Here is a 21104-nt window from a genome sequence, read left to right on the forward strand (position 1 = left end):
TCAGGGGGGAAATCTGTTCCTTTTGTAAAGTTTACAAAAATCCATGTGTAAAATATATGTTATATTTTTTATGAGATTGTTTTTCAATTTTAAACTATAGATTTTGATAATTATTATTAAATGCTTATTCCTTTTATCATATCTATTGCAAAATATGAATTAAAATAGGATTTTCTTTTACTGATATAGAATACTAATAGGCTTTGTAATCATTGGGTTTACAAATTGCTACACAAGATCTGACATTTTTCACATAGCTTCTGCGTGCATGCATGTCATTTGATTCCATATCAACATATCAATTAATAAGCAAGATTCAAAATGTGAAATTACTTTGAAAAAAAAAAACAAAAACAAAAAAACACAACAAAAAACTTGATGACTGATAATCTATAATATGCATGATAGTTCAAATTTTCTTATGAATATATATGTATATCAAATGATATGTCAGAACAATCAATTTGCTATTATTGTACGTACATGTATATGCTTTCATAATTTTGCTGTTGTGTGATAATGAAATATTGTCAAATTAAAAAAAAATGTGAAATTACAATTTATTGTCCTTAGGTTTGTAATCAAGAATGAAGGAGTAAATGATAACCCAGTGGTGGATCCAGAGGGGGTGCTGGTTCAGGAAATTTTGCTAAAATAAAGTAAAAATAACACATTTTGAGGGTGGACCCCCTCCCTTGATAACCAAAATTAATGGTAAATTTCCCCTCTCTCAAAAATTCCTGGATCCATCCCTGTAAGCATTAGACAATCATTAATTTGTCATTCCATTATTCATAATTTCTTCATTGGACACATGGAGGCCAACTCTCACATGTGTGTATATAGACATAATTCCAATTATTTTGAAAATAAAGAGGTCAAAGTACCAAATTGAATTCAATATAAAATATATAAAGAATATCTTATCATGGATATAAAGATTAAAACATTTCAATCATGTTAATTAATAGATTTTTAGGTCAATTGATTCTCTCATGTGACCTATTGCTAGTGGTCAGCTTCTGTTGTGAGAGTAAACAAAACATCAAGCTTGTAAATATCATGATTCCTAGGGTAGAAATTCTGACTCCAGGAGGAACCAAACTTGATATATAGTGTTTATGTGTAAAACATTTAAATTTAGATAACATCTTCCTTAATGCTATTGATGCTTTTAGGTAAAGAAGGAACAGGTAATAGCCGTGTTTCGAGTTCCTCCGGAACACCCGGGATTTTTCGTATTTAGCCACGCCGGTCACGTGATATGAGCAAAATGTTCCACAGGGGTACTTCCGGTTAATTTTGTTTACACTGGTAACAAAATTGTTTTTGACAAAATATAGATTTTGCGGCACAAACTGTCGCAAATCAGATAAAGGATAGCAAGGGATATATATTTACTTGGGAAGATGTCAAAGTTTACCTTTTCCCAAACCCGGGAAAAGCGTTCACGTAGAGGAAACGATGGCGTCATTTGTGTAGAAAACCACGAGCAGCCGAAATTGTGTGCGATTATTACATTCCGTGAAAGCTGAACCAACAAAGAAACATCATTGTTCTAACCAGTTTCCTTATATTAACTTTTAGGAAAACCAAGAGGTTTGTACTGACTCTTAAAAATATAATATTGACTGTGCAAAATCTTGTCAATCTTAAGAATAGGTATACTTGTACCCTCATCCACATCTGAGCAGTGTATGTATTTTACAACGGTGTTCATGTGACATTAAATAGAGAATTTCAATTATGAACTTATGGTTCAGGCTCATAAAAATTACGAAGCAATTTCACAAGGGAGTGAGAGGGGGGGGGGGGGGTATATATATATCTGCGAATTAAATAAAATATGAGAACACCAGATAATCTATCCCTACGGATCTATACTAGAATTTGCATGATCAGTTATTCAAGCTCCATACCGATGGTTCATTCACTGCAAAATTTTGAATTATATCAAAGAACATTGATCTTTTCTCCAACTTTTAATACCAATCAAGCACAGGCAATATGCATCGCTTGGGGTCGAATTTACTATTAAAGAGTACTCTTTAATAGTAAATTCGAACACAAGTGATGCATATTGCCTGTGCAATCAAGGTACTTTGCATACACATGTACATCAGATATGTACATTTCCACTCAAACCACTTATATACAAGAATGGAACCAGCTGAACATGAGCCAGGTTATATATTATGTATTTGCTCTCCTACCCCTTTGATTCAGTACTGTGTAAGGAAATATACTATTGAGTATATATATATTTTAAAAAGAATAACAAAGAACAACAATTTTCATTCATATTTCATTCAACATATATATACACAGGTCTGCATATAATGACTGCTAGTTATTGGCTGGTATGCAGTGAAAGGGAGCTAAAAAGGAGTAAAAAGTTCATATCAGCCAGGTGAGAATTAATTTCTTCTTTTTTGTGTGTTATACATATGTAATTCTTTTCTCTTGCTGCTTCAAATCTTGTGTATTTGAAAATTTTCAGTCTAATATTTTGGCAATGTTATAGGTAGTGTGGCTTAAATAAACCAGTGTTAAGGAATATCCAGTAATGGCATGACATCATGAGAGTTTGGCATACCAACATTCAGATGATTAATGATGAAACTGAAGACCTCAAGTGAAAGGCATGGAAAATGATCCTGTTCCCATATACCTGAAAAAGAGGAGGGATGCCACAATATTGATAATAGACTTTTGTCAATTTGAGAAGCAAAGATGTAAAAAAAAAAAAAAAAAAAAAAAAAAAAAAAATAATAATGCTGAAATTATAATTCATGTATTTGTTAAAAATACTGTTCACTGTACATACATGTATATTTTTTTTAACATATTTGGAAATACATGAAGTAATTCATATTAAAACTGTGAATGTATGAGTTTTCATGATTTTTATCAATAAAGCTTACCATATTTATTGTACATATATCTGATTTCCCCTATACATTGTAGTCATATGAGAGCTTGCTTGCATTCAGAGATCTGACATCATGTATAAAGCCGAGTTAAACAACTTCAAAATCTACCCAACATGTTTTAAATGAACACAAAAGATTCTTCCTAATTTCTTTTTTTTTTTCAATTTTGTTCATAAATATATATTTAAGTCAATTCACCTTTTTCAAACTTTTGATGCATATGATGGATTTCCTCTGCATTGCTATATCTATCAGGCCCAGCACAATCTCTATATTTAGCTATATAGTTTTATAAAGCTATTTCAAACAACTTCATTAAGCTAGTTTCGATTAAATTTCTTAAGTGCAATGACACATAACAATATACATGTACTTTGAACTAACCACAACACTATTCTAGGTATAGATCATATGTCATTTTAAGAATTTTCATGAAAAGAGAATTTCTTTTGTATTGATAACTGTCCACTACTTTGTGTGTGTCGAAGCTTTGATAAGTTTATGATGACTTTACAATGTGGAATCTGTAACAACTTAATAATCCTAAACATTTGACAATTTTGAATCAAAATTCTTCCTAAGGTACATAGTTTAAGAAGCTTTTTTTGTTTACAGTGTGTTGTTTCAATTACAAGGATGAAATATTTTCACTTAGAAATTCAATTTTTATGCTTTAAAAATATATTTGATAGAAGATTTGAAATAGTTATATCAAGCAATTTCAATTAGCTTTAAAAAGCTATATAGCTTGATTAGCATATTTATATAGCTAAGTATACTAGAGATTGTGCTGGACCAGTCTATGAGCACATAATTGAAATTATGTTGCTGAAAGGAATAATATTACCTTAATCATGATCAGATATATATTTTGTTCAGTGATATAAATATGAGCAGTAACCACAAATACCTACTGGATTGTGAAAAGTAAATAAAATGACTACAACAATAAATAGTCATGCTAAAAATTCTTCCAATTACATGAGTATATCATTAAAAGTCAAACTCCAAAGATTTAATTTGTAACACAAGTATTAGTTGATAAATAATTATTTTCAAATTAGACAGCATATTGACTATACCCAAGTAGATAATTTTATCCTTACCCACATATGGCTATATCATTGCACTAAGAAACCCAGTCTAATTCAATCTAAACTAGCTTTAAATAATAAAGCCATTTCAAATACCTATAATATTATAGCTAATCTATTACTTTTCACTGTGTATTGTCATTATCTAAATTTTATATCAATAATTATCAGGTCCAGTCGAAAGACTATTTCTACCTATGTAGCTACTTATAGCTACCTAGGTATTTAAACCTACTCCAGGTAGCTATTTTTACCTACGTTTTCCTTTACTTGCATTTCGTGGCCAAACGCAGGAACGGCGCAACATGGTGTGTACCAAATTTCTTGATTCACTTATACTGACAATGAATACCACAAAAATATTGGACAAAAAATGATTACTTTCAAATTTGCATCAATAACTGCACCCACTTCCATTCTCTAGGAACTTAGGATCAAAGATACATGATAAGAAGTCTAGAATGTTTTACAAATCTTTATTAATTTTAAAGTTAACATTCATGCACTCTTACATTAAAAGTTTTTGAGTCGATTTTTCATGCAATTTCTTCTACATTTTCCACCCTCGTAAAGTATTTGAATTTACACTCCGAATTTTGTCATGCACATGCACAACATGATACATAAAACGACTGACCTGTTTAAAAGATTTGCCTTAATTATTATTTATTTAAATCTTTAAAAACATGTAAAAGTAGCTACTTTAAGTAGCTTTAAATACCTAGGTAGCTATTAATAGCTACGTAGGTAGAAATAGTCTTTGGAATGGACCTGGTTATATATGTTACATGTTTATGCCCATTTTGGCCCTGATTTGGTAACGTAAATTCTATTTCACATAGGCCCTAGACTGTACTGGACCTAATGCCTGCTTTATGAAGCAGTGCACATTGTGTTTTGTTTAATCATATATATAGTAAATATATATATACATGTATATAAAATGTCGTCATAATTTTCATTTTACCTGTTTGACAGGTTTCAGTGAGTCTAATACGTTCTTTTCCTTTACCCCTCCGGTTACTAGACAGCTGGGCCTTGTGTGAGTTACACGACATGCATCGTCTTCTTCTGTTCTTGACGAAGTCTTTCGTTGTATTTTGTAGATCAATAGTAGCTTATCAAACGCTCATAAACAAATATGTACCGCATACACCCCAAACTATTAAATGTGTATTTCAATTTCATGATGATCGACAAAATTAAGCCTAGGCCTAATACACGAAGTGTCGACTGTTGGTAAACAACGATAAACCGGAAGTAACCCTGTGGAACATTTTTGACGCGGCGTGACTAAACACAGAATAAACACTGTGTTCCGGAGTAACTCGAAACACGGCTATTGTAAATTTCATGACCTCGATCAGTGATAATAATAATAAAATTTATATACATGCAGCCTTATATAAAACAGTTTATTACTCTAAGGTGCTTTACACAATCTGATTAAAATAAGATCTTTGATCCGCTCCGTTATTGTTATGTCGTTTCAATAAGATCTTTGATCCGCTCCGTTATTGTTATGGAGCGGATCAAAGATCTTATTTATAACAATAACGGAGCGGATCAAAGATCTTATTTTAATCAGATTGTGCTTTACAAGGGCAAGAAGAGGAATGCAACAATAAAATAGAATTAAATGACATTATGACAACTTATAGATGTATCTGTAAATTAAATTATCAAAATAAAACACTATGATTAAGATCAATAGCTAAAAGTTGGTTGGTTTTTTGGGGTTTTTCTTTTTTGGTATTTGATAATTAAAAACACAGTTTATATATACATGTTAGAATCTAAAGGTTTTGATACTAGCTTTAAAATAGATGGAACCAAAATGGTCATAGTAATCACATGTCTTTATGATTTAAAAGAATCCTTCTTTAATTTTGTTGACACTAGAATATTATAAATGATGGATGCATTGTCAAGAAAAACAGAAAGAGATGTACAAAAATTGTGACGCTTGCAACTCCAGGGTTCTGATTCAATGTCAGATCCAAATAGTGTTAAAAGTGTATATCAAGTTTATAATTGTAAAATGTTTCATCAGTATAGACGCTTTTGGGGGAATGAATTACACCTTATATTATACTTCTACTGAATATTAGAATTTAGCATATAAATGCATGCCTAGAGCAAGAAAAGTTACTGTATTATATAGATTTCATTCATATTGAGGTTAGTAATACTTTTAACTAAATAACTCAGGTGACTGGTAAGGTCAGTGTCTTGTTGATATTTTTGATGTGTGTATGCATGTACGTGTATGTGTGCGTGTGTGTGTGAAATACAAAAAAAATCCATAAAGATTTGTTTCAGAGTTTTGAGTAGTGATCAGTTTTAGCAATCATCAACAGCTAGGGTATGAATCTGTACACTCATCTTTGTTAATTTCTAAAAAGACTTAAATTGCATTTCAAAAGTAGTCAAGTGTTATGTGAAGGAGATATGAGGAATATATGTTCCTGCTAAATGTGTGTGATCATACATTTGGGGTGTCAATGGATGGAAAATCATCTGAAGATCGAAGTTTTGAAGAAATTGAAATACTTTTTTGAATATTAATCAATCTTATTTTCATTCTAAAACCATGTACTCAAAGGAATTTTCTTTCAATTACATATGTAAGTGCATTGAATTGAATTATTTTTCTATTTCTGACTTACATTTAAAACAGTTATGTTTGTCATTTTGTTTCTCAAAGTAGAAAATATTTTCATGTAGATTTTTCTTCCAAGATTATTATTCCTTAGGTTTCAATTTAGAACATTCAAGTAAAAGAAAATAAGACTCTAAAAAAGGAGGTCTCCATGTGAATTGAGAGAAAGAAATGGAAATTATAAATTCTGTGGTGACATTAAATTTCATTTCATAATTTTGCCAGCTATAATAAGGTATGATATGAGATTCAGGGTGGTACATTTATGTGCATACATGTACCTTGTTTCTCCAATTGAAAATTGATTGCTTTAAATCAATTTCAACATTATGAATATCCTACAAAAGTAAAACATAATGATTTAAAGTTAAAAAAACACATTGTTTCACTCCTGAAACCTTGACCTCACATGGATATATATTGGTATTTAGTGTTGGTAGGTTTTGGTTCTTTTTGGGTGGATTTTGGATAATGTAGTGAATTTCAGTTAGTTGTAGCACAGTAACATGGAGTGAGCTTGCTTGCTTCCTGATATCTAGTCAATCACTTTTTAAGACATACATATTTTTCAAACTCGCATTGCACATATTTGTTTACATTTTTGGTAGGAGTGTTTTATATGCTCACTATATATGTCATCTTCATATATAGATGTGTAATTGTTTGCAAAAAGAGGAGACATCTAAATTCCTAATAAAAATGATAATTACATTTAAATCATAATTGTGCACTTCATGTACTTTTTACATGCAAAATCATTTCATATAATTATATGGTTTTTGTACTTTCTGTCCATATCTGTAAGTCTGTCTGTCACAAAGTCTTAAATTGTGCATTAAAATGCTTCTCCTCCTGTATGGATTATCTGATAAACTTGAAACTTTGTACAATGCTTCATTGCCATTTGCAGATGTGCACATTGTTGGGAGAGGATTTATTGTTATCCTAAAAGTTATAGTGGTTCGATCCAAGAGGGATGCGGGTGTAAAATAGCTTGTGACCATTTCTCCTAGTTGCAAACATATTGGAGAGTCTTGAATTTTTTTTTTTTTTACAATACTTCATTATCATTTAATGATGTCTAGATTTCTCTGACCCAGGTATCTAATATTTTCCTAAAATCTACAGTGGATCAAAAACAAGTATTTTAAGTGTTGTTTTTTTTTTTTTTACCCTTTATTGAATAATCTTTGTAAAATTGCATGTGCAAAAGTAAAGATGCATTGAAAATTCAATTACAAAATTAAACATTTCACTGGTTTGTTAAGGTACTCACTACACTAAAGCTTTATGACACTATGTTACAAGATGACGATTTAAATGTTTTGGGAAAGTATTTGTATTGATCGATTTATTCGTCTATAACACCATAGCTAAGTGGTTAATTAATAAAGCATTGGGCAAGAGAGAGAGAGAGAGAGAGAGAGAGAGAGAGAGAGAGAGAGAGAGAGAGAGAGAGCATTGGGCTGGTGAACTACAGATCTTGAGCTCAAATCCACCAGTCTTTTGTTCATGTGTTGAAATAATATTTTTGAAAATCATGTTTTTATCCAAATTTGCATTTTTTGCTGTTTTTGGCAAACACACTTATTGTATATCATCAGATCTTTTTTAAAATATTAAATCAATTTGTACTGATTTGAGAAACTATTTCCCGGTGTAGTGAGCCACCTTAAATGTAAACATAAAAAGACTCCAGTCTTTGTTTACATGACACAGAATGAAGGCTAAAATTTTATTCCTGCATCCAGAAGGTTAAAATTTTGGCTGTGAACACAGATTCAGTTATACTTTTCATGTTTAACATTTAAAAAAATGAAAACAAAATTTAAAAAAACAAAACAAAAACGTAAACGTCCTGCTTGAGAATTTTTCACTTGTATGGAGACGTCACCATTGCCAGTGAAGGGCTGCAACATTTAGGTCTATGCTCGGTGCTTATGCCCCTTTGAGCAGGGGTGGATTAATATTGTGTCACACATTTAGGTAATGTCATATAACTGTAAACAATGTCTCTAGAGGATTTGGGTGTTGCTCAACCGGAAATTTAATAAATTAATGCATAAGATTGGGTCATACTTCTTTTTGGACTAGAACATCCAGGACTGAACTTTCTTAGGGTCGAGATGTCTGTTAACCGTTTATTCGTATTTACCTGTCAAAGTCTTTTTGACGCTTAAGGTATAGGAGAAACTACTTTGACTTCAGAATGAATGTGATTGTCAGAGGGAGAATGATGCATTTTGTAAAATGATTCTTGTGTTGTTAAATCTTCGAGAATCTTGTTGGAGATGTCTGATTCGGTTCACGAAACAACTTAGCATCATCTAGCAGTAGCAGATTTCACCGTAAGCACTTAATTAACACTAATTTTAATATATTGTAAACAAATTGTAACTGTAAGCTAGGCTATTCCAAAATTCCACAACATATCAGAGGAACCGGTAATTTAGCCTATACATAATGATAAGAGTAGGGGTATATACCACACACCCCTAATAAAAGCACTGGGATTACTGAATCAGAATGACAATTGGGGTGGGGACGATAAAAGCAGAATTTTCGAATTATTTTGAAGCGAAGTTTTGAGTAAGAAATGGTGCCATTCCTTTGGGGTTATTTTTTTCATTGGGGATGGTACCATAGGGCCTACTATTATTATTACAGACAAAAATACCGGTTCCTGTGAATATTCACACCTGACGACCTGTAAAGGGTTGTAAATAGTGAATGTGAACAGCTGCATGTAAATAAGTTAGTGTTCTAACTGCATAATTTAATACCGTTCAATTTTATTCTAATGTTTTTGTGATAGGGTTATATGTATACAATTAAAATTGCATGGGAAAGAGTTTAGTAATGCAGAGCTCTAATATAATTTAATTTCTCATGTTGTTTAGACATTTATCCATTAACACATGTACATAGGTCTACATAATTTAGGAGTGTAATTACTAGATATAAAGTTAATGTCATTCCTTAGCTTGCAAGTACATTCTTAAGAATCATGACAAACAACACTCTTTAAGATACAATTTTCTGCTTTATTACTATATTCATGGGATAAAAGTCCCCATCCTGTGTTTTATTTGGGATATTTATTCCCATTCATGCTCAAATAGGATATTCACTGCCATTTCATGTTCATTATGGGACATTTCCTCCTATGGGACATTGTATCCCATTTTGAATTTAAAAATGGGAGTTAAAATCCTATGGGAGAAATTATATTTTTTCTCCCAAGGGATTTTTGGTGGGAGTGAAAATCCCCCAAGTGGGATTAAAAATCCCTCCAAAATCCCATGGGATTTTTTGATTTCAGGTGAAATATCTTAAAAACTACAATAGTTACAAGTGTAAATGTTGGTGCATGTCTTGTGGACATAAAATCCCATCTTTTTTTGTAAAGGATTTATTTGTATCCTTAATAAAAGGGTTGGCGAAACTCCGGACTTTTGTCGTGTCCAGAGTTAAATGTCGCACTGTTTTTATCTAATTGCGAATATTTGTCAGTTGTTTGCCCTATTTCAAACATAGGTGGCAATTCAACAACTTATAAAGAATTATGATGTATTGTATATTATATATTCAACTTAAACTACTGTTTAAGTATGTAAGGGGGGGGGGTGACATCTTATTGTTTAAAACATATGCAATTCAACAACTTATAAAGAATTATGATGTATTGTATATTATATATTCAATTTAAACTACTGTTTAAGTATGTAAACTTCACCACGAAGTAGTTTATAATGAAAAACGTTCAATGTGTATTGAATGTCTTTATTTAATCGATGTGACAGAGAAAATTCGGTTACAGCTGAAACCCTCAACGTGCTTTCCTTTCCGCCCAGAGAGTCTTGCAATGCGTTTTCTAAGTTCGTCTCTAAGCGCAGTGAGGTCTTACGAACTGTAATCCGCCATCGTTACTAAATATTCAACAACTTTCTAATCTAAACATGTCCTTCCGACGCGACGCTCTCGTAAGGTTGATCGATCCTCATGTGATGTCATAGGCGTTAGCAAAAATCTTAATAAATCAAACTTTGCGCATGACAGAAATATATCTTTCTCAGGAATTTTATTCACTGGATATAATAAAAAATCTGGTAAACTATAAATACTGAAAAAGTTTATATTTCCCATAGATAATCAATTAATTATCATTTTTAAAATGTTTTCAAGGGCAATAACTCCTCTGCTGGAATTTCCTCTACTGGATGTCTATTATACATTGGTTTCCCTAATATCCACAATCAATCTATACATATTTATGAATTAGCCATTTTTTTTTTAAACTGTTGATATTTAAATTTTGTCATTTCAACAAGTTTTTATCTATTTTTATTATTCTGTTTAACGAAAATGTGTGATTTTCTTATATTGATGTGTGCTTCTGTTTTTGTATGTCTGACATCGTTAAAAAGGTCGCAACATATACATATTCTTTGGTTATTAATTAAATTAAACTATATAGAGTGGAAATTAATAAAGTTTTTTCCACTTTTAACCATTAATATTGATAAAGTCACATGAGGATGGAGCTACTTTAACTTGAGGTTAGAAATGCCTTGGACGTTAACTTATCGTGCGCTACCTGTAATCAAGGGCGAGTAATTTGAAGTTTTATTTGCCATTACACGAAAGAATGGGATTTGAGTGTTAATGTGTAGAAAACAAAAATAATGATACTTAGAAATGGTAGTAAAGTTGACGACCACAAAAAATGGTATTATGATGATGTTCTTTTAGATATTGTAAATGAATTTAATTATTTAGGAATGCTTATGTGTTACAACGGGGCATTTTTGAAAACGCATTAGGCATGCTGCTGAGCAAGGTAGAAAAGCATTATTTGCAATCAGTAATAGTCTTAAAAATCATTGTCTTAATGTAGAAACTGAATGTTCCGTTTTTGACATATATGTTAGTAGCGTATTATCCTATGGATCTGAAATAATGGGGATTCCATAAAGCCCCAGGTGTTGAGAAAGTACACATTGATTTTTGCAAGAATGTCCTGGGTGTAAATAGAAATTAAGACATGTGACAATATGGTTTACTGCGAATTAGGAAGATTACCTTTATGTATTAAGAGAAAATTAAAGATTTTTAAGAACTGGATAAAACTGAAAAACACAGACAATTGTATTTTAAGGTAGTACTCTACATCGTCATAATGGATGACTTCCTTTAAAAACATGGATGAAAAAATCGATATCAGCAATATTAGACTTTTCCTTTTCCATTTAAATAACTAGCCGAGTAGCTCAGTAGGTTAGATAGTAACTTCGTGGAACTGTAATGGATTGTGTAATGTAAATAAGATGAAAATGATATTTAGTTTATTGGATGAAAGGAAGTATGATATCATTGGTTTACAAGAAACTCATTGGCGAGATGACTTCATTGAAAAATATAAACATTTATGGAAAGGAAGTATTATGTACAATAACTCTGAGACGTCGTCAAAGGGTGTAGCTTTTTTGATTAGAAATGAATTAAAAGATAATATTCAATATGTAAAAGGGTGCGATGGTAGATTTCTACATATAAAATACAAAGAAAATGATGAAAATTTTGATATTATAAACATATATGCACCTAACGTTGCAAAAGAAAGGGCCAATTTTTTTCAAGATATGTCTAGTATCATTCCATATTCAGTGAATCTTATAATACTAGGTGATTTTAATAACACACTTGCAGAGATTGATAGATGTGGTAAGACACGTCATGTATATGACCAGGGTTACAAAGCCCTGTTCAAAATGATGAATCAACATGGTGTAGCAGATTTATGGAGAAGTAGAAATAGAGGAGAAAAAGTTTTTTCAAGAAAAATGTTAGTAGGAAACATGTTAGTTCAAAGTAGAATAGATTACATTCTAGTTTCACACGTTATAAGAACATATGTTAGAAATATATTTTATGTTGAAACTACACTAAGCGATCATTCGATGGTCGTGATGTACTTGAATAATACTGTTTGTGAAAGAGGACCAGGGTTGTGGATACATAATAATTTGCTATTGAATGATGATACATATAAAACAAAAATCATAGAAATTATTGAAAGAGAAAAAAATTGTATATTATATGAAAATTCAATGTTGGTGTGGTGGGATAATTTGAAATACAAGCTCAAAAAGTTTTCTCAAAGTTTTAGCAAAACTAGAGCCAGGGAACGAAATAAAGAATATTATGGTTTACAAAACAAAATGCAAAGAATTTCACAAAATTTAGCAAATGGAGTACAAGTTGATATTGAAAAATATGAAGCAATCAAACAAGAATTGTCAGATTTTGAAAATGAAAAGTGTCAGGGTGCAATACTTAGATCAAAAGCACAGTGGGCAAATGAATCAGATAAATGCACGAAATATTTTTTGAATTTAGAAAAACGAAGACAAGAATCAAATTCAGTAAAAGAATTGTTGAGTGACACAGAAGAAATAAAGAAGGATATTGATTCAATTTTAGAAATAGAGTACAATTTCTATTCTAACTTATATTCATCAGTGCGAATTGACTCTGAAAGTAAGGCACAGTTTTTGTCATATGTGAATAGAAAAATTGAAGAAAATGATAAGGAAATGTGTGAAAGGGATATTAACAAAGAAGAAATTGAAACTGCAATCAAGGAAATGGCTAATAATAAAAGCCCAGGATCTGATGGGTTGACTGTTGAATTTTATAAAATGTTTTTACCACAATTAAGAGATATTCTACTCAATTTATTTAAAGAAATTAACAGAAAACAAACGATGTCTAACTCTATGAAAATGGGTGTTATTACGTTGTTATACAAGAAGAAAGGAGATAAGAAATTGTTGAAAAACTGGAGGCCTATAAGCCTGTTAAATGTAGATTATAAGATAATAGCAAGAGTTATGGCAAATAGACTGAACCAGGTATTACCAAATATTGTGTCTGAAACACAGACTTGTTGTATAATAGGAAGAGATATTGCAGATACTCTAGTTAGCATTAGAGATGTGATTGATATGGTAGAGATGGATAATTTAGAGGGTTATGTGGTTAAAATTGATCAGGAAAAAGCTTTTGATAGAGTGAGTCATGAGTATTTACTTGATGTATTAGAAGTATTTGGTTTTGGAACCCAATTTAGAAAATGGGTACAGATATTTTATACGGATATATACAGTAGTGTAAAGTGTAATGGACATTTAACAAAATATTTTCCTATTAAAAATTCTGTTAGACAAGGTTGCCCAATATCTGCATTATTATATGTTTTATCAGCAGAACCTCTGAATTATGTCATGAAACAAAATACAGTAATAAGAGGCATTCCAATACCAATGTCAGAAAAGAATGGGTTGATGTTTCAACATGCTGATGATACTACAATGACAGTGTGTGACAAAAATTCTGTTTTTGAAGTTTTCAAAGTATTTGACATGTATGAAAAAGCATCTGGTGCCAAAATAAACATTCACAAGTCTGAAATAATGTGTATAGGAACTGGTAGAAGTTTTGAACAGGAAAAGATATCATTGAGTGTTTCTGAGACAAGTGTCATGAAAATTCTTGGTATTTATTTTGGCAAAAATGGAGTAGAGTGTGAAAATTTAAATTGGAGAGACAAAGTTAGAAACATTAAGCAAACTCTTAATTTATGGAGACAGAGATCCTTAGCAGTTCAAGGTAGAGCCACTTTAATTAATACCTTGTTCATGTCTAAATTATGGTACTCATTGTCAGTTATATCGATTCCACAATGGGCTAGAGACAGTATTCAAAAGGAGTGTACTAATTTTTTATGGAATTTTGGCTCACACTTGGTATCTTATAAAACAATAATTGGTGAAAAACACAATGGTGGTTTGAAAATAGCTGATATCTATCTAAAAATGTTATAATTTAGACTAAAGTTTCTTGCAAAGCACTTTTGTTGTAATAAAGATTTTCTGTGGAAACATATTTTTAGATATTTCCTATCAAAGATTCAAAATTTAGGAGCAGGAATGGAGATATTTTTACTACAGTTTAAGAAAACAGATTTAGAGGGTCTACCACAGTTTTACAATGAATTATTTTGTGCATGGTATGCCATAAAAGATTATATCATTGTTACAGAAAAAGAAAATGATGTTTTTAATTATTGTCTGTTTTTTAATCCGAAAGTACAAAGAAGAAACAAAATGTTGAATTGGAAAGATTTTATTAGTACTAGTATTACACATGTCAAGGATATTTCATATGAAGTAATTCCGGGATTTTTACCAATATCATGTATTGTGGAGATTTTTCAAGAACAAAATTCAGAGGTAAATGTCTCACTGATTACAAAAAATTATAAGGATTTGTTATTATCTATTCCAGAAGAATGGAAAAATTATGTTCATGAAAATGAGTACAAAAGAACATGCTTTCAGCCAAATTTTGATATTTCATATAGAGATCAAAGGATAGTGTTCCAATCCGGTACAGTACAAATATTTTATAATTTGTTAGTTCAAAAAATGTTTCAAGAACCGGTGTCAAATATTTATTGGCGAGATAAACTTGATATGAATGATAAATCATCCATTGAAAAGCGATGGGAAACGGTATGGGTGTTATACAAAACACCAGATATTACTGAACTGGATTTCAAAATTTTTCACAATATTATATTTACATATGAGAAACTTTTTAAGATAGGGAAGTCTGATTCTAAAATATGTCCAATTTGTATGCTAGAATGCGAGGATATAATGCATTTATTTATTAGATGTAAAGAGTTGGCTGAATTTAAGAACAATTTTGTTATTTATCATCTTGAATCGTTATTGAAAGATTGTGAAAGTGATGTTTTTAACAGATTAAACTTTGAAGAAATATTCATGACAGCATTACATAAGGGTATCAAAAACGTGAATGTATTTTTTGTAAATTATTTTATATCAGTATGCAGATTTTGTATTTATAGAAGAAGACAGATTTTTTTGCAAAGTGGAAAAAAAATAGATATTGAAAGGCTTTGTAGATATACATTGAGACATTACATTTCATATAACCATTATCAATTGACTGTTTTAGAAAAGAAAATGAACCTGTTTAAAAAGTTTTTCTTACATAGAAATCCTCTATTGAAAGAAACAGAGGGAATATTATTGTTCATATTTTAGATACAAAGTGTTTTAAATGTGATTGTAACTGATGATTAGTCTGTGATATCTGTTTAAATGTTAATCAATAAAAGAGAAAAAAAAAAAAGAATACTGACTACTGAACTGTAGGTCGCAGGTTCGAGTCCGCTGCAGGGGTTTTAAATTTTTTTCTGATTACCTTCTATTAAAACTGTATTTTTTGACAAAACAAAGTAAATATAATAATTTTCAACTTCAAAATATTGTTGTACATATCCTCCACTTTTCATCTACATCAAATTTCTCTGGTGTAGCATACATCCTTGAAGTCTTGTTACGAAGACATGTTCACTTATAATGATAACTGGTTAGCTAATATAAAAAAAAAAGAATGGTCTAATTCTTGTGGGACCACATTAGGAACCAAAATATTTATAAAATTATCGAACAAAAAATGTTAGATATATATAGACAAAAGATAATGTGTAGTTTTGAAAGTTCATCAAAGTGTATGCTATACCGGCACCCAGTTGACAATTTTTGTGTACAATATTATCTAACAAAACCAATAGACTCGTATAGTAAGCAGCTTATTACTCGTTATAGAACATTGTCACATTCATTATGCATAGAAACCGGTAGACATAATAATATTCCCAGAAATATGAGGATTTGTAAATACTATAATTTAATCATATTGAAGACTAATTCCACTTCATTCTAAGATGCCCTCTTTACATGAATTAAGAAAAAATATATTAAACAATAGGATTACTTAGAACCCAGAATTTACAAAGGGACTGTGGAAATCGTTCAGTGTCTTCGACCTTGTTTGGGTTCCGACATTTATAAAACGTACAGGCTGAGTTATACTACTAGATTTACCGCTTTTTGGCAGATGAAAACTCTGGTTTGGTACTTTTGTAGAAGAATTCTCATAAAAAGTTTATTTTTTGTATGTACATAGGTTACAAAGAGTAACCTCTGCAAATTGTGAAATCTCGAAATCTCCGGGACTTACGGCTTTCGGCCATAATACATTTACCGCTTACCAGTTATCAAAAAGCTAAAAATTTCTATTTTTTACACATGTAATAACTGACAGTTTTGGCCATGAAATCCAAACCTAGTGCACATAAGAAATTCAGAATGGAGGAGAAACAGTGCAACTGGACATACATACATGTAATAATAATTTAAAACCTAATAGCAGAAAAACATTGTTTGATCTGATACACACATACCATGAATAATGTTTTATTCCCTAGACCCAGAATTTAAACTAATCACCACTACTATCTCACTTGGTTCGTACTGTTTTGATAAATATAAATTAATTGAAATTATTTCACAACAATTAATTTCCCAATTAATTTGCAGAAATGATTACAACTGGAATTACAAGTTATCTTGAACAGTAACAAGCAGTAAACTAAGATGAAAACTATTAGGTCAATTGGTATAGTTGCACAAAAATTCATATCAAAGGTTACAAAAATTATAAGCTATTAAAAGTGGTGACTTACTGTATTCGGTGTCTTCATAAGAGTGATGAGAAATGCTAAAGTTGTTGGGTTTTTATGCTTTACCAGTGTGTATGGCAGGGCTGGCACTTAGGGTTTGGGACCCCCTTGACACTCTGATATTGTAGACTGAATAACCAATATACTTTATTGTAGTAAAAACAACAGGTCTGGCTATGGGCATCTGGAGGTACCATGAGATGGTGTTTTAGCTGGGGTAGCACCCCTCCACTTGATTGTAGTAAAAACAACAGGTCTGGCTATGGGTCTCTGGAGGTATCTTGAGACAGTGTTTCAGCTGGGGTAGCACCCCTCCACTTGATTGTAGTAAAAACAAATGGGTATGGTTATGGGTCTCTGGAGGTATCATGAGACAGTGTTTCAGCTGGGGTAGAACCCCTCCACTTGATTGCAGTGAAAACAACTATAAAACATGGCTTCCTTCCTGTGGATGCATGGACTAAAAGGTATACATAGGTGTCAAGTGGGGTTGGGAGGGGTGTGAAATACTAGCTCTCTTTTTTGTGTAGACAATTCTTGTTAGAAATTGTGATTTATTATTCCAAGGAGAGAAAAAATATGGTTTATAAACTTTTGTGATTAATATTTACAAGTTAGAAAACCTATCCAGAGGCTTTGAATGAAGTAAAATTACATTATTGTCTTCCCGTTCAGAAATTGATTTCTATATAATGCTATATATTCAATTGAACCAAAATCTTTATTTTGATAAATACATTATAAGTAATTCTTATACAGGTAATTAAGTGTAGGTATCACAGATATATACAGCTATTGAGTGATAACATTTAAACTTGATTAAAATTTTATCAGTGACTATAGTTAAAGTTACAAACTATTGTAATGGCACATTTCTAAAATGAATGTAGGACAGAAAGTCACAGACAAAAAGTCACGGACAAAATGACCATGGACAAAAAGTCACAATAAGAAATTTTATGAAAGTAGGACAAAATGTCACAGGACAAAAAGCCACAGTTTATAAGAAAATAAAAAGTATTGATTTTTTATATATTTTAAAAATATATCTGTTCTTTTTGTAAAGTTTAAGAAAATATATATGCAAAATTTATATTTTCTATGAGATTTTGATAATAATTATAAAATTGTTATTCCTTTTATCTTATTTATTGTAAAATATTTTGATTTTTAAAAAGAAATATTTTGTATTGAGATAAAATAAGAATAAGCTTTATGATCATTTGGTTTAGTATACTACATATTAATGATTGTCAAAACAAAATCTGATGGCAGAATTATATGCATATGGTTGGCTTCCTTTCACTCCAGATTATTGTCAAAACAAGAAGTGGACTGTCATATGATAATTGCTATATAAACAAGACAATGATGTTTCTTTTATCATCTAATAATGAACATCTAACAATGAACTGAAAGTGCTAAATGTGACAAAACAAACACCAATAAGAATGATGACATGTATTCCCTTCTACCTCCCATCCACTGTAAGAAATGTCTGGTGTCTGAACAACAGCTTTAGTGAGCATTTTTGTGACGTTTTGTCCTGTGCCTTTCTGTCCCTATACCCATATCATACACTTATCCTAGGAATGCAGATTGCTCAAATAAATATGCATACCAGAGCAAGACCACCAGGCATACATAAATGGAATAATAGGTGTTACATTGAAAATTCCTTTAATGAGAATGACCTAGAAGGAAATTGTTTTTCTTCAGTTTCTTAGATCAAAACATTAACTCCCTTAAAATTCAAAAGTTTTCTAACCAAGTTACAAGGTAGAATATATCTACATATACACATAGCAATAATTCAAGACTAATTCTAAGTTATGTATTATTTTCATTTCAATGCACTTTAGCAATCACAATACTTTAAGTTGATTTAAATACAGTCTTGATGTTGATGCCTGGTAAAAGCGGCTCCTTTCCCTTCTTCCTACACTTGGCTGTATATGAATTTCGCCTTTTGATGTTTCTGTGGATAAAGAAGAGATGATGTGTTTGGGACATAGAGTTTGCAATTTTCTTAAATCGTGAAAACCAAGAGAAGGTCTGCTCAGCCACCATAGTGTTGTAGCCAGGTGGCAGCACATCATCTGGATTGTAGTGTTTCTTGCATTTGGGGTTTTTGTGGTTTTGAAGGTGGAGCCTGTCTATGACTTTGGTTATTGATTTCCACATGGAATGAAATGGTGGAGGCAAAGGCAAATCTTCTTTGGAAGCTTTCAAAGAATCAAGCTGACACATGTTGTCATAACAGAGAACGTAGTTCTTTATGGCTTCCCCCAAGTCCTCCTCAGGAACATCTTTTAATTCAAGATACATGAGTCGTACAACTTGTATGAAGATCTGTGAGGGACTCTCAGATCTAAAGTAGAAGAAAATTTAATTTATGAATTCAAGAATTGGTTCAAACTCCATGTAACAGTATAAAATTGACAATTTTCTGTATTTCACATTGTAATAACCCAATTAATCAGTCTTGTTCATGATTTAATTCCACAATATCATAAGAGAGAAATACTCACTTGAAAATAGGATCAAAATATGATATGTGTCCTCCTCCAGTAACACACACGAAATGCCCCCTGAACCTCTGGCGTAATCGTGCTTTTTCACCAGTATCCTTGTTGCATAGTTCAGCTGCCACAGAGTTCTCCTCCCACATGTTAATGTTCATATTGGATACTATTTCATCTGTTCCTATAAGTAACACATGGGATTTGGGTTTTAAAGGTTCTTGAGTATGGGCAGAGAGGGGTCACAAGTTCTTTCTGAATATCTCAAACACCAAAAGAAATCATTCAGCAATATTGAAACATTTCTAGGATGATAGTATAGCTAGCATATACATGTATATAGATGGGTGGAACAAATGAGACATTCACAGGAATTACTCCTCAGATATTGAGAAGTATGATTATAAAAGATGTTCTTTTGTAACAGTTTCTGTTAGGAGACTAGCAACTTTAAAGCTGTCTTAAGCCTTATTATGAAATTAAATATCTTGTCTTGAAATACATACCTTGGTAATGCAAAGCTGATAATCCAAGTCTTCTTCCAGAAGAATCACAGTTATATAAATGTGTTGCAAATTCTAGTAGCTTATCATCCACATGTCGGATGTCAGCAGCAGATTTTGGGTGAACTGTAGACCATGAAAATGAAGACAAATACATACAGTTTGGTTTATTGTGAAATGCCAGATGTTTTGCCGCTAAATGATCGGGCAATAGGCCCGCGAAAACTACATTTTCTGATTTCAATCAATATTTAGCTTCCACTTTAGGCGCAAAATATTTATGCAAGATCAACTTTTTAAAATTTAATTCAACCATGCATGGCATTGATTGAAAAGATTTGAGCTTATCGAAGCGCATGCAGGAGTGAGAACATTTTCCGCACGGGCTCTCTAGAAAACGTTGGCTTGAAATTCCAATTTCAAAGTTGATTTCCAATCCACTTTATATGTTAGCTAAAGCCCCATTGAATCTATCCATTATCAGAACAGGATGAAAAACAACAACCACATGTGTGGGAATTATTTAATAAAAGTTATTGGTCATATATAACAGAAGCATGCAATCTGAAGTTAAAGTTAGCACTACGCAAAGTTCCTTGTACATCATATTTTCTTTCTTTTTTTATTCGTGTACATGTACATCTTCATATTTGTATATGTTATATGATTCGTCATTATTGCAGTATATGCACTTCTAAAGTACTCTTCCAAGGAGGAATAAAGTAAGTAAGTAAGTAAATGATTTATTATAGTGACATGTGTTTTATAC

General features: G+C 31.4%; 1 protein-coding gene and 2 long non-coding RNA genes across 3 annotated transcripts; 1 reads left to right on the forward strand and 2 right to left on the reverse strand.

Annotated features, from left to right (window-relative positions):
• Nucleotides 1–2291: 2291 nt before the first annotated feature.
• On the reverse strand, nucleotides 2292–5370 carry LOC125657361 (uncharacterized). Its single transcript, XR_007363287.2, has 2 exons — nucleotides 4995–5370; nucleotides 2292–2671 (listed from the first exon to the last, which is right to left on the reverse strand). It is a non-coding gene; the product is annotated as an uncharacterized LOC125657361 (long non-coding RNA).
• LOC130054503 (uncharacterized) lies at nucleotides 2329–2732 on the forward strand. The gene is made up of 2 exons (XR_008802803.1): nucleotides 2329–2410; nucleotides 2525–2732. It is a non-coding gene; the product is annotated as an uncharacterized LOC130054503 (long non-coding RNA).
• A 12741-nt stretch (nucleotides 5371–18111) lies between the features above and the next one.
• LOC130054492 (uncharacterized) lies at nucleotides 18112–20582 on the reverse strand. Its single transcript, XM_056164452.1, has 3 exons — nucleotides 20339–20582; nucleotides 19842–20016; nucleotides 18112–19681 (listed from the first exon to the last, which is right to left on the reverse strand). Exons 1-3 carry the CDS (start codon nucleotides 20490–20492, stop codon nucleotides 19186–19188), a joined length of 825 nt encoding a protein of 274 aa, XP_056020427.1. The 5' UTR covers nucleotides 20493–20582; the 3' UTR covers nucleotides 18112–19185.
• Nucleotides 20583–21104: the final 522 nt, after the last annotated feature.

Source organism: Ostrea edulis, chromosome 5 (assembly GCF_947568905.1).
Source record: "Ostrea edulis chromosome 5, xbOstEdul1.1, whole genome shotgun sequence".
NCBI classification, from domain to species: domain Eukaryota; kingdom Metazoa; phylum Mollusca; class Bivalvia; order Ostreida; family Ostreidae; genus Ostrea; species Ostrea edulis.

Coding starts and splice junctions, on each gene's coding strand:
- LOC130054492 (XM_056164452.1), bottom strand. CDS start 20,492: ATGTATTTGTCTTCATTTTCATGGTCTACAGTTCACCCAAAATCTGCT. Junction 20,017..20,338: donor ATCAGCTTTGCATTACCAAG/GTATGTATTTCA, acceptor TGTTACTTATAG/GAACAGATGAAATAGTATCC. Junction 19,682..19,841: donor TATTTTGATCCTATTTTCAA/GTGAGTATTTCT, acceptor CTTCTACTTTAG/ATCTGAGAGTCCCTCACAGA.